Genomic DNA, 15,226 nt, shown 5'->3' with positions numbered 1-15,226 from the left:
TCGTCAGCGAATGCCATGTACCACCTCCCGCAACTACGCGCTCCGTTTAAAGATCCCTGATCTCCAATCTGGCGCCAGACACATAATTGAATCCAACTCTCCAAACCAACTTGAAACTCCCGAGACCGGAACTAAAAACAGCTCCACCACTTGAGTCTAATACTTATAATTGTCATGCGCTGATTATTAGAAAAATAAAAATGTGGTTAGCATATTGTATGCATATTTATCAAACTAGACACACTATTAAAATCATGATGAAAATAGGTAGGCAAAATTTTTAAAATAAGGAAAAAGATATAACTAAAAAAAAGTCAAAGAGCTCCATGTGAAATCTGTAAAGCAACCTTTATGGGATTTCCCCTTCTCTCTACCAAATAAAGTCTATAAATATGTACAAGCTGTTTCTAAAATTTTAAACTCCCCAAACCCATTAACTAGAACTCTAGAAAAAACCAAATAAATTCTACTTTTATCTCATAATAAAACTCTGTCTGAACCTAGAAATCCACCATCACCATCCTCTGTTTCAAGCTTTCATTATTATCACCTTCTTTGATCCCTATTTTTGTTCAAACACTATTATCAGTTTTTTCTTTCCTCCTGTTATAACACTCCAAGAAACCAGGACGATTTGGCGTGTTCTAATAATCTTTTGTTCTTAGAGTTAAAAATAATGGAACAACATAACTATCATTCTCAGACAAATCTGAGTCCAAAAGTCTCAGAAATCAGAGCTTCTTTGTCTCAGATCATATTAGCAGAAGGACCAAACACACTCGACTCAGTCTTCTCATTTCTCGCTACTTCCTCCGCCACAACATCATCCCTCCACACTCTCAACCCTCCGCCACCGCAGCTTGGCTCCTCCGTCTATCTCCACCAACGAGATCTTATCGAGAGACTCCACCTTCAAAACAGAGCAATCTCCACTCCTCCTCCTCTGTTTTCCTCATCGTTCGATCATCATCAATCTTCTCCATCCGCAGCTTTCGCCGCAGCGTTAGGGAGGACGACGGCGAAAAAGAAGAAGCTTTACAGAGGAGTGAGGCAGAGACACTGGGGAAAATGGGTCGCTGAGATAAGACTTCCCCAAAACAGAATGAGGGTTTGGTTAGGCACTTACGACACGGCGGAAGCCGCCGCCTACGCTTACGATCGCGCCGCGTATAAGCTCCGAGGAGAGTACGCTCGTCTCAACTTCCCGAACCTCAAGGACCCGAGCGAGCTGCTCGGACTTGGAGACTCCGCTAAGCTGACCGCTCTCAAAAACGCAGTCGACGGGAAGATTCAGTCGATTTGCCAGAGGGTGAGAAGAGAGAGAGCCAAAAAGAACGGGAAAGGGAGCAAAGATTCTTCTTCCACGGCGACGACGGCGGATTCATCCTCGCCGGGAACTCTGTCTTCTCCGGCGACAACCGCCACTGCGGTAACTTCAGAGGATAGTTACCGGAATTCGCAGATGGGGGTGTGGAATAGCAAGAATAGTTCTCCTGCTTCGGTTTCTGTTTCCGATGAAGTTCCGGCGACGACAACATCGACGGCGGAGGAGGAGGAAGACACGATGATGGATACAGAAGGGTTTTTACTTGCGAGGATGCCATCGTTCGATCCTGAGCTTATTTGGGAAGTTCTCGCTAATTAAATCACAAAACTTGGGTGTCAAGGAATATGATGAGAAGATTAGGGTTTTAGGTGTGAATTAAGGTCTTCGTTCGAAAGTTGTTTTAGGGTTTTTAATTAAAACTTTAAGCCTCGTGGTTTTTGAGAGAGGTTGTGAAAGCTCCTTTTTTGAAGTTATATTATAATCATCCAAGGACTTTCTGATTGTACTTTGGAACAATTATTATATGTAACAACTTTTGTTTTAGCAAAAGCTTACGGAGATTTTTAGCAAAAGCTTCTGGAGATTTAACACAGGTGTGAAGTTGAAACATAATGTTTGTAAGAACACAATTTAATAAGACCGGTGGGGAAGGTAGAGGAGATAGCACATGTCACAGTCTCTACCATGGACAATGCTTTTAAAGTGGTCCCTTTTATTCTCTCCTTCCATGTGATAAGTCAAAGATTGTTGTTCTTATTAACAATTTATCATTGGCCAAGTAATTTCGGATCAAACCACCGTAACAAAACTGGATTTGGTCCATAATATAGATCCATATTTATATACATAATTCTACTTTTCATAATCTATCTCTCAATGCCTCAATCATATTTTTCTTCACTCTCTTATGAATCCTGATAATCCTCCATCGCTATCCTCTCTTTTTTAACTTGTCTACAATGACTCTTTTTTTACAGTGTTTGAAAAATGGAAAAAGGTCCCAAAATGTTCCGATATATATTTAAGCTTGTATAAAGTTTGATATCCAACCCACACTAGACCATCTTTGCAAAGACTAATCCGGAAAACGCCAACATCATCGATCTTGTCATTATATTTTTATTTAGTCAAAAACATGATAGAGTTCTATCTCTATGTATAATAAAGTTATCCATTTTCTTCTCACTACTGTAATGTGAAAATGAATATTGTCTACTGTAATTTAAAATTGAATATTGTCTGTTGACCAGAGAGTGAGTCAAAGTTTCTCACAATATTTTATATATACAAGAGGATATGATTTAGAAATGATCTTACTTGTTCAACAATTTTTTTGGAGTAAAATTTATGTTTATCCTTATTAAAATTTATGAAGTATATATGGATCACTTATTAGCTGGCCGACTGATAAGCGTTATAGGCATTGATATCTCTAGTCTTCTCCATTGGTTTTGGAGCAAAAGTTAGAAAGTAGATTCATAGTAGTGAAGCTCATATAACACATGCAGAGTGACACAACCATCTAAGTGGTTTTATTCTAAGCATTTAGTCTACTTACTTTATATAAGTCTCTCTTTATTCTAAGTATTACGTTTACTTACTTTATACAGTCTTTCTTATAGCATCAGGCTTTATGAAATTGAAATCATTTCATTTAGTCGCTGTCGCTACCGCTGCTGCTTCCACTCTCATTGCCACTTCCATTCCCATCCTTCTTCTTCTTCTTGTGCTCATTTTGCTTCTTATGTTTCTTCTCTCCATTGTAATGAACGTTCCTAGGCCGTAATCACCTTTGTTTGTCTCATGAGTTTTCTTCTGGTGCTGTCCTAAGAGCTTACCATGTCCATGGCCCTTGTTAGCCTCTTGGCTCTTGTACCCTAGAAACGTCCCTAAGCCGTTCTGATCCTTTTGGGCATTTTTACCCTTGAACAGCCCATCAAGAAACCCACCGTGGCTACGGTAATTCAGAGTCGGGCTTTTCCCATATACTGGGCGGGTCTGGCTCTGGCCATATCCCTGGTGGTGGTTCTGACCATTAGCCTGGCGACTCTGGGCTTGAGCCACATCGTAGTATTCTTTTCCACGTGTTTCGTAGTACTGCATTGTGGTTGAGAAGAGCTGAGTTTTATGTTTTCAATTTGTGCTGTGTGTGGCTTTTGGAATGAGCATTAGATTTCTATATATATACGATGAGAATTAGCTTGAGTTCTACTAAATTCGAATAAACTCTATTTGTTATAGTGCCTGTCTTTATCTTGAACTTATTCTTAGTTCAAACTTATCTAAACTGAATCAATTCGATTGGCATTTTCTTTTTACCTAATATGGATGTCTCTTTCAGAATTGGTTCTCAATTATAGTTGTCCAATGTTCAGATTCTTTATCTCAAAAAATAAATTCATGTTCTCTTGTTCATATTGATCTCATTGCGTTCTGCTACCTGTATATTTGAAATAGTTGTCCTATTCTCTTAATAAATATCAGTACTAATACTTATATATGGCAGATATTTTTGTTTGTCTGTTTTTATAAAGAGATACAGCCTATATATTTATTTGCTTCATTTTCTTTGTTTTTTTTTTGTTTGTCTAAACTTCAGTATTGCATGAATAAACAAAACATACATGTTTTTTATTGTAAGAAGCTATGAAACATGCAGATAAGCGTCTGATCTTGGCAAGCCGATACTTTTAACAGTTTGAATCTAAGAGGTTGTCATCTTTTAACATTTATCAGGTCAAAAGTACATAGTACCGCCTCAAACCACGTTAATACAACGACTTTGCATGGATTAGCCTTACCAGAAGACAAACGCTCAACGTTTGGTAAGGATTTCGTAGCATAAAGTCCTTAAATATTTTCTTCAAAGCATTTTTGGTATGAGATCTAGTCTTTTAGAGTTTCTCCAGATCTTCGATCATGGCTCATTTCATAGATCATTCTATGCATGTTAGCTATCTTACAAAGATCGCATGCTTTAATGAATATTCAATTGTAATTTGGAGTTACTTGAGGTCATGTGTTTAAATGAATTAACGAGACTATATACTAGGGTATGATCTCCGGGTTAAGTTAGGGCTTAAGAGTTAGGATGATTGAAGGATTAAAATCGATTTAACTTGATTAATCCGAAACTTATTACCTTGACCAAATTTAAATCCCTAAAATCGGTTTTGTTTTTAAACTTTGATTTGATTTCAAATTTAGAGCCAGTTATTTGGTTTCTGTTTATGTTTCGAATTAATTCAATTCTAGTTTGGAACCGGCTTTGGTAACGGTTAAATTTGATTTTAATTTCCAAAACTGGTTTTATTACGGGTTTAAGGATATCTTAACTTTCATCAAACATGGTTCAGTTGTCTTATCCTGTTCTAAAAACGTCAAAACCGAGATGAAATTGAAACCATTGTAAGATATGATTTGTTATACAATAGAAAGCTTAGAAACCTTTTAACTCACATTGAAAGATATGAATCATCGAACTAAACTCTAAATAAGTGAGTCCGGAATCTTCAGGAGGGGACTGGTTCGAGCATGGCCTGTTCGTGCCACTCACCATTTAAGTTGGACTGCCACAATCTGACCATCCCATCGCTTCCAGTGGTAGCTAAAGTCATGCCACTCATGTCCCATTCCATCTGCCAAACCTGACAAAAAAAAAAATCATAGTATAAGTTAGTTATGTTTTACATGAATGGAAGGAAAGCAAAAGCAGTAGTATCCAATATAAAAATGCTTAGATTCTATAGATTCATTTTCAGAAAAGAGCTATGAAAATAGGATACCTCGCCTTGATGACCAGAAAGCGAGGCGGCCTTCTTTACAGGAAGCCTTCCATCAAGGTCAGGAGCCAGACCAACTTGCCATATCCCTATGCCTTTATGAGTTGCAACAGCAACAACCTCGTATGGTCTTCATATCAAACGAGGATATAATAAGTTGGAGCGTTTCAAGTAGAGTACTAAAACGAAAGAAGAGGGAAGATTGATTGAGAGATTACCGGCCAATATTTGGGGCCCACGAGACAGCATAAACTGGATCACCTTTGTCTTCTGGTGAGGCTAATTCTGCTACAGCCAACCATCTGTTATGAGCTTCGTCAAACTCCCAGATCTGCAACAACAACAAGTCTCTCATGTAATTCCTTGGTTTCCCCAAGTTAAAAAAAAAAAGAAAGTGAAGTAATTAAAGAATGTATTTTTACCTTGGAAGAATTAAGATGAGGAGAATCAGAGTTGAAAGCTAAAACAAAGCTGGGTTCTTGCTCCCCACTCCTCATTGGATTCCAAGAAACAGATGCAGACAGGGTTGATGGTTTGCCCAGAGCCGACAGAGAATCAATAACATTCTGAAACTCAGCCTGCAGATAAATGCTAAAATAAATAAGACGCAAGAAAGCGAATAGAGACTTGTGTAAAAGATACAAAAGGCCGCATAATGAATAAAGTGAAAGCAACCTGAAGTTGCCAGTTTTTCAGTTCCAATGGATTCAATAGCTCAAAGACCCTAATGTACCCATCTGAATATGCTGCAACCTGCAAAAAAAAATGAATCATAAATGTTAAATGGAATCAGAAGAGGTTGTTAAAGATTGGGAGCAAACTAAAGAAGCTCTAACCATCTTTAGACTCTTTTTGGAGACCCCAAACTGAACATCAAGCACTTGGGTAGACTTGTTCATCATGCTCTTACGCAGTTTCCACTCAAGAGCATGCGTGTCTGACCAAACAAATGGATTCTCAACCAAACAACTAAAACACTCAAAAATGATAACTTAGCAAAGAAAGAGGGTTACCTTGAGAGACCTCCTCCCAAATTGATAAGCTGCCGTCTTCGCAAATGCAGGCGACTGCATCGCCGTATTCCGAAGGAAGCCAGAGGATCTTTACAAGACTCGATTCGCTAACCCTAACTTTGGAACTGCTAGTGAAAGAAGAAGAGGAAGATGGAACGGGAGAGTCGTAAACGGAGAGGGTTCCGTCTATGGATCCGGCGGCTAATCGGTGGCCGGAGTAGTTCCATGAGGAGCAGGTTGTGCCAGAATCAAGCGTCGCCATCGATTTCGCCGCCATCTCTCTCTCTCGGTCGTGCACACTGACGACTCAGAGAATCACACCGGTTCGTGGTGGTTCAGAGGGGTTTCCAAGTCGCGGAAACTCTATATTGGGCCTATCCTTCTTTTAATCGGGCCGTTTCAAATTCGTTGGTCCATGTATTGTGTGGCCTCTCAAAAATTGTATAAGGGTTTACAAAAGTAAGAAAGAAAGAGAGTAGTTTTCTTGTAATCCCCACAATAATAAGGCTAGAGTTCTCTCCAGCTTTGACACATAGGATTTTTAGAGAAACAAGAAAGTGACATGTCATTAAATGAAAAAACTTGAAGATCCAATTAAATCATTTCGCCGCTACACGTCATTGCTCTACTGTCATATTTTTCTTTTTGTTTTTTTCTCCGTTTGTTGAGAAAGAGAAGAGATAGACAGTTAACCAAGTCACTTTTGTTTTTTTCTCGGTTCCGGCTCCTGAGCCTCCGTCGGTCGGGTTTGTTTGTTTATTTGATTCTTTCTTGTTGTAGTTTACTTCTAGATTTTCAGTTGTTTACTCGGCTTTAGACTTGGCTAGGATTTTTCTTTTTTCAGTTCTAGATCTAGATCTTAAATCCTTTCGTTGAGCTTGTGGTTTTGGCGTCTTGGTGCTGATTTCGGAGTGGTTGAACATGCTTGGATCTGTGTATCTGGTGTTTGTGGACCTGGTTTTTCCCCTCCGTTTGTTTGGTAACCTCTGCCTCAACTTTAGCTCTGTTCGTCTGCGATTTCAGTGTTTATGTGGTCTCGCACTGTTGTTGTGATTGGTGGGTTCAGAAGGATGCTTAACCGTTGAAGGTGTTACAACGGTTCGGATTCTGTGGTGTTTGCATTTATTTGCTTGCAGACAGGTTATCCATTTAGTATCGAAGGTTATGGAGCTTTGGCTCTGTATCATCAGTTCGTCGAAGGCGTCAGGTTTACCAACCTCTTCTCTGAGTCTTCTTTGGAGGTGTCAAGTGTTCTAGCTCTGGGCTCCTGAAGTGGTATGTTGCTGTGAAGATTGGAGCATAATAAAGAGTGTAGCCTTGAACTCCATCAATAAGTTCGTTCTTTGATGACTTTATCCTTCTCCTTCTTGTCCCTTTCAATTTTAACTTTGTTCAGTGTCTTGTATTGTTGGATCTGTTCTGAATTTGTTTCATCCTAGCTCTAAGGTTTTATCTTTTGGCTCCGGGAACATGTCTGTTGTTCGCCGGTAAAGTCTCCAGGGATTGTTCTTTCATCCTCTGGCTTAGTCTCCGGAAGCTATGTGGCTTGCCGGCTTCAGTGTCCCAACAATGTATTCCACCATCATGTCAATATAATCTCTGTTTCGAGGAAAAAAAAAAGACAGTTAACCAAGTCATGCTTTGAGATTCCTCTCTCTCTCTCTCTCTCTCTCTCTCTCTCTCTCTCTCTCTCTCTCGAAGCATTTCCAAATCTGTGTTCTTGAGATTCAGATGTATCCTTATCTTGACGATGATGATTTCGTCCTGATATCTTTTGTTTCGATCAAAGGTTCTTCCTTTCCTCTGTTCTCTATCTCTATTTTCGTTTCTGTCTTTTTCTATATTGATTTATCGAATTCTCAGGCGTTCAATTCAATTTCTGTGAGATTATGTTTTTCCCAATTCGTAGGAAATTAATTGTGTATTTTCATGTTAATTTGACGAACCCTAATCTATTTTTTAGTCCATAACATATAGATGAATGAGAGAGATGACTATTTTTTTAAACCTCGGCAGCAATGGAGCATAACTCGATGATTACACACAGTTTGGTGTAGATTTGCAGCCTGGTCAAGAAGATACCTTCCCAGATTTTGGGTCATACGGTGTCAATCTACAGAGCGATCCAGAACAAGTTTTCAGCATAGGAGACTTGACATCGTACAGTGGAGTTTAAACGCAAGAGCCAGGGTAATTTCGTAACTCTGGTGGGACTGTGCAGGAAGATGAAGTAGTTGTTAATTCTGGCTCATCTGGTGGAGCTGTTAAGCAAGAACTTGAACATGTAGATGAGGAAAGCTCCAGAAAGCGGTTAGCTTTATAAAACCTCTGAACTTTGTGTGCTCTTGATTGTGTTTGATAGAATCTGTGGTGGTTGTTGATAGGGGAAGGACTTGATCTTGTGTATGACCAGGAGGGACCAAAGCTTGTCGTGAGAGATTGAGGAGGGAGAAGCTAAATGAGAACTACAGAACTTATTAGTATATGTGTTAGTTTTGTAGTTTGAGTTGTCTAAAAAATGGGTTTGTGTCTTTAGGTTCATGGATTTGAGCCTGGGAGGACTCCAAAGACCGATAAACCGGCTATACTCGATGATGCATCCGTGTCTTGAATTAACGCAGAGATGAAGCTCATGAGCTTGAAGAAACTAATCAGAAGCTTTTACAGGAGATCAAGAGTCTCAAGGTTTGTTCTTCACTTTCTCCTGATACATTTCTGATATGCAACAATTGTACTTAAAAGACAATAATTGGCGTTGCAAGATATGCTTTCCATTGCATCATGTTTACATTATTATTTAAAACACATATTTAGTTGTCTAAGTATTATTCATCTACATCAGGTTCAGAATAGAATTAGTAGTTGAAAGTGGTGACAGAACAACTACGTTCGTCTTGTTTGACCGGGATGCAAAAAAGATTACACACACCACTGCTGAAGAACTAACTGCATTAGAGGTTAGTTCTTATATATTATAATCAACAGTTTATTAATAATAGATTCAAAAAAATACTTTACCATATAAAATTGTGCCAAATACAGGAAAGAGAAGAAGGAGACAATCGCGACCATTAAAAAGTACCGAAATGTCTTCTAGACATTATTGGAAAGACAATGGACTTCCAAGTTGTTGATCAAAAAAAAGACTTCCAAGTCAAGATTGCAGAGTACAACTTCAAAGCTTCTTTCCAGACTTTTACTGTTACAAAAAAAAATTCAATCCATCAAGCGAACGATGATCCCATGACAGCAAAGGTGATGTTTGTATAAACCCATCATCCACTATATATAATGACAGTAATATTAGTTAATATTATAAAAAACTGTAGGACAAAACAACCAAAGAAAATGAACCAGAGATGTATGACAATATCAAAAAAGATGGAGAAGCTCCTACTTTCCAGACTTCAAGTCTTGGTTCTGAAACTGCCCAGGAAAGGAAAAAATGAAACAGAAGATGTAAAGAAGCAAGCTATGGATGAAGTTACTACTGAGAACGAGACCAAGAAGTGACGGATCATTCCATCGGTTAAAAACTTAATATTTATATTAAGATAATATTTAACACATAGACCTCTTATGTTTGAGTTTTCTTTTTTGGAATAAAACGTTTCCATTATTAACAATTCAGTGAGTTTCTATTGAATTAAAAAGAATTAAAAAAATATTTTCAAAGTAAACTTTTCTGTCCATTACTAATACTCACATTTCAAATCAAACATATAGGGAGTTTCTATAAGTTCAGTGTTTTATTTAATTATATATATATTTAAAATGAAATTTGAAGTAGAAAATAAATGGAGGGAGATAAGTTCTTGAATTTATATTAAATTGAGTTCAAAAAGGTTTTCCTAATCTTTAAAAAAATAGTTGCAATCATTAAAAAACTTGATATTTCTATTTCGAATAAGATTTGAAGTTATAAATCATTTAGAGATTTAAAATATAAAATTCTTTATTAAAATATCTTCAAACATTTACTAATTCAAATAGTGTATAATTTAAGGCTATAACTAAAATATTGTTTATTTTAAATAAAAAATCAGAAATTTTATTATAAATAAAATAACATAAAATTACAAGTAAAAACAATTTGTATTAATTCAACATGCGGACTATAACAGAGTCTGACAGACTATCGTTTATAGAAGATCAGTTTTTCATATTTTTGGAGACAGACTATCGTTCACAACCACCCACGAAATGTGTGCGTTAGACCCGATTTCCTGAAGCAAAAACTTACTACAGAACCAACTATTGACTCTGACCTTTGCTGTGAATAAACGCATCGGATAGATGTAGAGTGGTGAAGATGCCTGCTTGCAGCAAACAAAAAAAATGATATCTACTGATGTGAAGAAGATAGTAAGAGGTTCGTAGCATTGTTTGCTTATTTTTTTATGTTCTAATCAACCTTTGGATTCCTCTTTTGAGAGTTCCTTAGTTTGAAAACACTCTTGATTTGACTTCAGGCCAGGTTGGTGGGGAAGAACTTGATAGCAATATTTTACCTTTATGTACTATCAACAAGAATGAGAAAAACCCACTTATAGAACAAGAGTTTTCAAACCGATGCAAGTAACATGTAGAAACAAAGATTCTCTTTTTAATGGGTTAGCTAAATATGATAGGGAAATACTGCAAGTCTGAGGATTCTTTCTTTCTTGGAATCGTTCTATTACAAAGTCAAAGCTCTTATGTCTTACGAAGAATTTGATAACTTTAAAGAAGAGTTGATGCGGGAAGGAAGCAGTTTTTTTCATGCTAAGTGATGAAATCGTAGCTTCTTCTTTCTTCATTTTGGTCACCGAGAATTCACGATTTGTGATTTTTTTTCAGGTTCCGATGAACAAAGATTCTTTGAAGCTTCAGTCTTATGTCTCTGGAAATCCAACCATGAGTGAAAAAAATATGATAAGATGAAAAATGAAACTAAATGTATAGGCTTACAAGAGATGTTTTAGAGTACATGTTATTTATCTACTCTTACAATGTATAGGCTTGCAAGAGATATTTTTACACGATTGTGATCATACATTTTTTTATTTTGGGAAAAAGGTTAATGTGATACCAAAGATGATAAGAAAAGTTTACCGGCAGATCTTAATAAAAACCATATGTTTGTCATAGTGATGTAGATAAGAGAATTATACTGACAAAACTTCAAGCTAATGACATAATTAGAACCTTAACAAATAAAAAAAATACAAAACAAAAACTTCAACTAAAAAACAAAAGTGAGACAAAAATTATTATAGAATACATAAATGGAAACAATTTATACAACATAGTAAAACATAAATAGTGAAAAATATTTAAGAATTTTATATAATAAAATAATATTTAAAAATATAATAATTTAGTGATTTATCATTGTTAACAAAGCTAAAACTGTATAAATAAAATAAACACCTTCTCTGAATTTTGATGTATATTTTTAATGTGTAGCATTTCAATTAATATATTTTGTTTTAAAATTAAAAGTATGAAAATAATTTATAAAACTATTGTACAAACAAAATTTTGAACTAACGAAAGATAAATAGAAACTCTTTAAATAGAATGTTGTCTATCTAAAATGTAAAAGATATTTTGTAAAATATTTATATTAGAGTTAGCTATAGTTTGAAATATTATGTTACAGTTTTACAGTATAAACTAAATTAACAAAATTAAATTATTTGATTAAAAAGTAAAATAAAATCCCGCTGCGTAGCGCGGGCAATTACCTAGTGAATACTAAATTTTACTTTTGAGAAGTACATATGGGCCCTCCTTAATTGTTGTTGATGGTAGTAGCAATGAAACAATAGCTTGTGATAAATGAGATGCAAGAAAAAAAAAATGAAAAAAAAATTGAATGGCTTTTGCCACGTGAAAACGAAGTAAACGCGTGTCATTCGCATGGCCACGTTAATTTTAATTTTCATTATTTATTTTTACTGGGTGGGGTTAATATTTTCACATTTACATTGTCTCAGACGGCGGAACACTCAAGAGTCTTCTTTAAGCCTATCAGACTCACAGCTTCCACCGCCACGATTCTGATAAAGCCGGTAAAGCTATTAGATTTTCATTCTTTGACTGTTTTAAGACTTACCATAACTATTAGTTAAATCAATTAGTCTCCTAAAAGTTTCTAATTTTTCACATTTATCTGAGGGTAAAGGGGAAAATGGGGAAAGAAAGGAGCAGTAACACTCTAGCTTCACAGCCAAAGACGGTGGAAAAAGCGCATCTAACCTACCTGGAGAGGTAATTATTCTTGTTAGAGGGTTTAAGATTTTGCTTTATATTCAGAAATGAAATGGTTTTTGAATATTTGATTATACTGAAAGTAAGTAAAACGATGAATGCTGGATAGTGAATACTTCCACGATTTGCTGTTTCTGGCCAACCACGCATCAGCCGTTATTTACCGAGAAGTGGTGGCGGCGCCAGAGGAGTCTTTGACGGGAAGAGTTGAAAAACATGCATGTAAGCAGCGAGAAGCTGGTGGTGAAGGAAGAAGTTACTTTGGGTTACCCAAAAACATGGGGAGGAAGCAGGAGTTGTTGGTGCGACAAGCAGCACAATTTGAAGAAACTAAACATCCTCCTAGTGGTTGTCGGGAGGACAGACGGTTTGGGAAGAAGTATGTCCGCCGGAAGAAAAGCAAGGAGCACATGGATGATTCTACATCAACTTTGGATCTTGTCCAAAAACCGTCGTCACAAAGGGAAAAAGAGATATACAACAATGCTGAAACTGGTTCAAAATCTGAGCAAGTAGTAGCAGTGGGCGGACAAGAAGCTCCTTGCAGTGGGATGATGAAAAAAACTAGAGAACTAAAGAAGAACTTGGGCTCATGTCTAAGTGAAACAAGACAAGGAAAGGAACGAGCTTGTGACCCAATCTTCAGTGATGCTTCTGTTTCAGAAATTGAGGCGGAAGAAGATAATGAGGAGGCAGAAAACACCATCTCTGAAGCTGCTTTGAACCAAGCCGTTTTGGGATCTGATGCTCCTGGTGTTGAAGAGGCGATTGTTTCCGAGTCTGAAGATTTTATTCCTCTTCTTGAAGAGGCTAATGACGAGAAGGAGGAGGGTGTTTCTAATGCATCTAGGTGCAACCAGTGGTGGAATTTCAAAACTCGACCTCGTACATCCAGAGGGGTAAGGAGACATGTTCAATGGAGAAACAAAAGGAAGAGAAACTGCATGACGTTTGAAGATACACAGCGCAACCACAAGATTATTCTCCTCGCTGTTGAAGCAATTACACATCAATTGGGTCTCTTAGACGTTGGCATGGAGGAGAAGAGCTCTTACGAGTAGTCCTCTTGTTTCATATTTTGTCAATCTTAACTAGTCTACAGACTGCATAGTCGTTAAGAATGATATAATCTTTACTAAAAATATAATCTTTTTGATGTTATTAAAATCCACTGTAACTTAATATTCTCGATGTATAATCTTAGGTGATATAAATCTTTTGGAGGCAAGTAAAATCTAGCATATATAACTGAAAAAGTTATTTTATAGCTTATATATATATGTAAGTTTTGAATTTTTTTATATCCTTTTTCAAAAAAAAAAGTTTTGAATTTTTCTTTATTATTTATTTATCTATATTATCATTTGTAGAGTAATTTTTCGTGTGAGAGAGACAGAGGTTTTATTAACATGATAAAATGTACGTTCAATAGTTGACAAAAAGGTACGTTCAATAAAAAAGGTGTATATTATTATTATGTAATTTAAAAAAAATTTCATATAATAATTATAAGATGGATTATAAATTTAACATGATAAAATTTTCAAATAATAAAAACTTATTTCTTTTAAGAAATCAGATAATTTTTTATCTATATTGTGTTCTTTTTTTGATCAGCTATCTATATTATGTTATTATCTATATTGTGTTATTGTCTGAAAATAATATTTTTTATTATAAGAGTTAAAATTTAAGATTTAAAATATTAATCAAGTAAAAGTTTTGTATAAAGACATTTTCAAATATTTTTAATATGTGTGTGAGTATTTAAAATTTAACATAATAATAAACATATACATTTTGATGAAAAACTTTATTATATATAAAAATAATTTAGTGTTTAATTTTTTAAGAAAATAAATAAATAATTATTAAGTTGATTTTTAAATTAATAAGACATAATAAAATAAATATTTATTAAAAATATTAATAGTAAATAATTGCATATGCAGACAGACACGTAGTCTATACTATTAATTTGCGAAGTAATTTTTCGAACGGAGCTTCCACGTTAAAAGTTAGAGTGGTTAATATCGACACTACCCTTACTAAATATTAATCAAAGAATTTTTTTTAATTTTATATAATTGAAAGAGAATATTAAGCTAAAAATAAAAAAGAAAATTAATTTATTTAATTATATAATTGATTAAAATTAATAATAATAAGATTTATCCAAAATCTAAAAATATTTAAAATATAAATATAATTCCTATATGTATGTTGTGTTGTTATCTGAATTTTTTTATAAAATATAAAGTTGAAAACAAAAAGTATATAACTAAATATTAAACGATAATATTTTTTAATTTTATATATTTGAAAAAGAGAATATTAAGTGACTTTCAAAATTTATTTCATATATAATAAATATTTGTACAAAGAAATTTCAAAAAATATAATTAAAGTGTAAGAATTTCAAAATGAAATAAAATAATAATTTATTATCATAGTCTTTTAGTTAGTAACGCATATATTAATGAGTAACTATAAAATATTTAGTAATTATGATTTAATATAATAAAACCCAAACATAAAAATGAATTAATCTTTATGAAATCAGATAACTCACTAAACTGATATAATAAAAATATTATTAAATAAAAAGATAATTCATATACATATTTGTTATTATCCAAGAATATTTTTAGTAAAGATTAAAAAATGATTTCTATATTTTTATATATATATATATATATATATATATATTATCATCTAAAAAGAATATCTTTCAATCATAAATAAAATTAGTTGCAAAAATATATAATGAAAATATTTCTACTATATATATGAAAGCTTTCAAGAAATTAACGAAATAATGAATATATATATTTTGATACATAAATTTC

The 15,226-nt window shown here is 34.6% G+C and overlaps 3 protein-coding genes, 1 long non-coding RNA gene and 1 pseudogene across 5 annotated transcripts; 3 read left to right on the top strand and 2 right to left on the bottom strand.

The window, feature by feature from the left end:
* The first annotated feature begins 399 nt into the window (after positions 1 to 399).
* LOC108823363 (ethylene-responsive transcription factor ERF061-like) lies at positions 400 to 1,899 on the top strand. The gene has a single exon (XM_018596544.2). The coding sequence runs from the start codon at positions 677 to 679 to the stop codon at positions 1,643 to 1,645; it is 969 nt and encodes a 322-aa protein (XP_018452046.1). The 5' UTR covers positions 400 to 676; the 3' UTR covers positions 1,646 to 1,899.
* Positions 1,900 to 2,788: 889 nt separating this feature from the next.
* LOC108823364 (uncharacterized) lies at positions 2,789 to 3,494 on the bottom strand (annotated as a pseudogene).
* A 1,209-nt stretch (positions 3,495 to 4,703) lies between these two features.
* Positions 4,704 to 6,464, bottom strand: LOC108824026 (protein SEH1). Its single transcript, XM_018597356.2, has 7 exons — positions 6,123 to 6,464; positions 5,946 to 6,046; positions 5,785 to 5,862; positions 5,532 to 5,687; positions 5,328 to 5,440; positions 5,113 to 5,239; positions 4,704 to 4,974 (listed from the first exon to the last, which is right to left on the bottom strand). Exons 1-7 carry the CDS (start codon positions 6,397 to 6,399, stop codon positions 4,840 to 4,842), a joined length of 987 nt encoding a protein of 328 aa, XP_018452858.2. The 5' UTR covers positions 6,400 to 6,464; the 3' UTR covers positions 4,704 to 4,839.
* Positions 6,465 to 8,144: 1,680 nt separating this feature from the next.
* Positions 8,145 to 9,763, top strand: LOC130499488 (uncharacterized). The gene is made up of 5 exons (XR_008938352.1): positions 8,145 to 8,432; positions 8,507 to 8,807; positions 8,965 to 9,079; positions 9,165 to 9,377; positions 9,452 to 9,763. It is a non-coding gene; the product is annotated as an uncharacterized LOC130499488 (long non-coding RNA).
* Positions 9,764 to 12,027: 2,264 nt separating this feature from the next.
* On the top strand, positions 12,028 to 13,611 carry LOC108827076 (uncharacterized). Of its 2 annotated transcripts, XM_018600422.2 has the most exons (3): positions 12,028 to 12,178; positions 12,292 to 12,377; positions 12,487 to 13,611. In XM_018600422.2, the coding sequence occupies exons 2-3, from the start codon at positions 12,298 to 12,300 to the stop codon at positions 13,436 to 13,438; spliced, it is 1,032 nt and encodes a 343-aa protein (XP_018455924.1). In that variant the 5' UTR covers positions 12,028 to 12,178; positions 12,292 to 12,297; the 3' UTR covers positions 13,439 to 13,611. The 2 variants fall into 2 exon arrangements, with proteins under 2 accessions (XP_018455924.1, XP_056849577.1); XM_056993597.1 differs by lacking the exon at positions 12,028 to 12,178 and having other exon boundaries at positions 12,201 to 12,377.
* The last annotated feature ends 1,615 nt before the right edge of the window (positions 13,612 to 15,226 follow it).

The sequence above is a fragment of the Raphanus sativus genome, chromosome 9, assembly GCF_000801105.2.
Source record: "Raphanus sativus cultivar WK10039 chromosome 9, ASM80110v3, whole genome shotgun sequence".
NCBI lineage: Eukaryota > Viridiplantae > Streptophyta > Magnoliopsida > Brassicales > Brassicaceae > Raphanus > Raphanus sativus.
The sequence above is the reverse complement of the archived record's forward strand: the minus strand, read 5'-3'. Positions and strand labels throughout refer to the sequence as shown.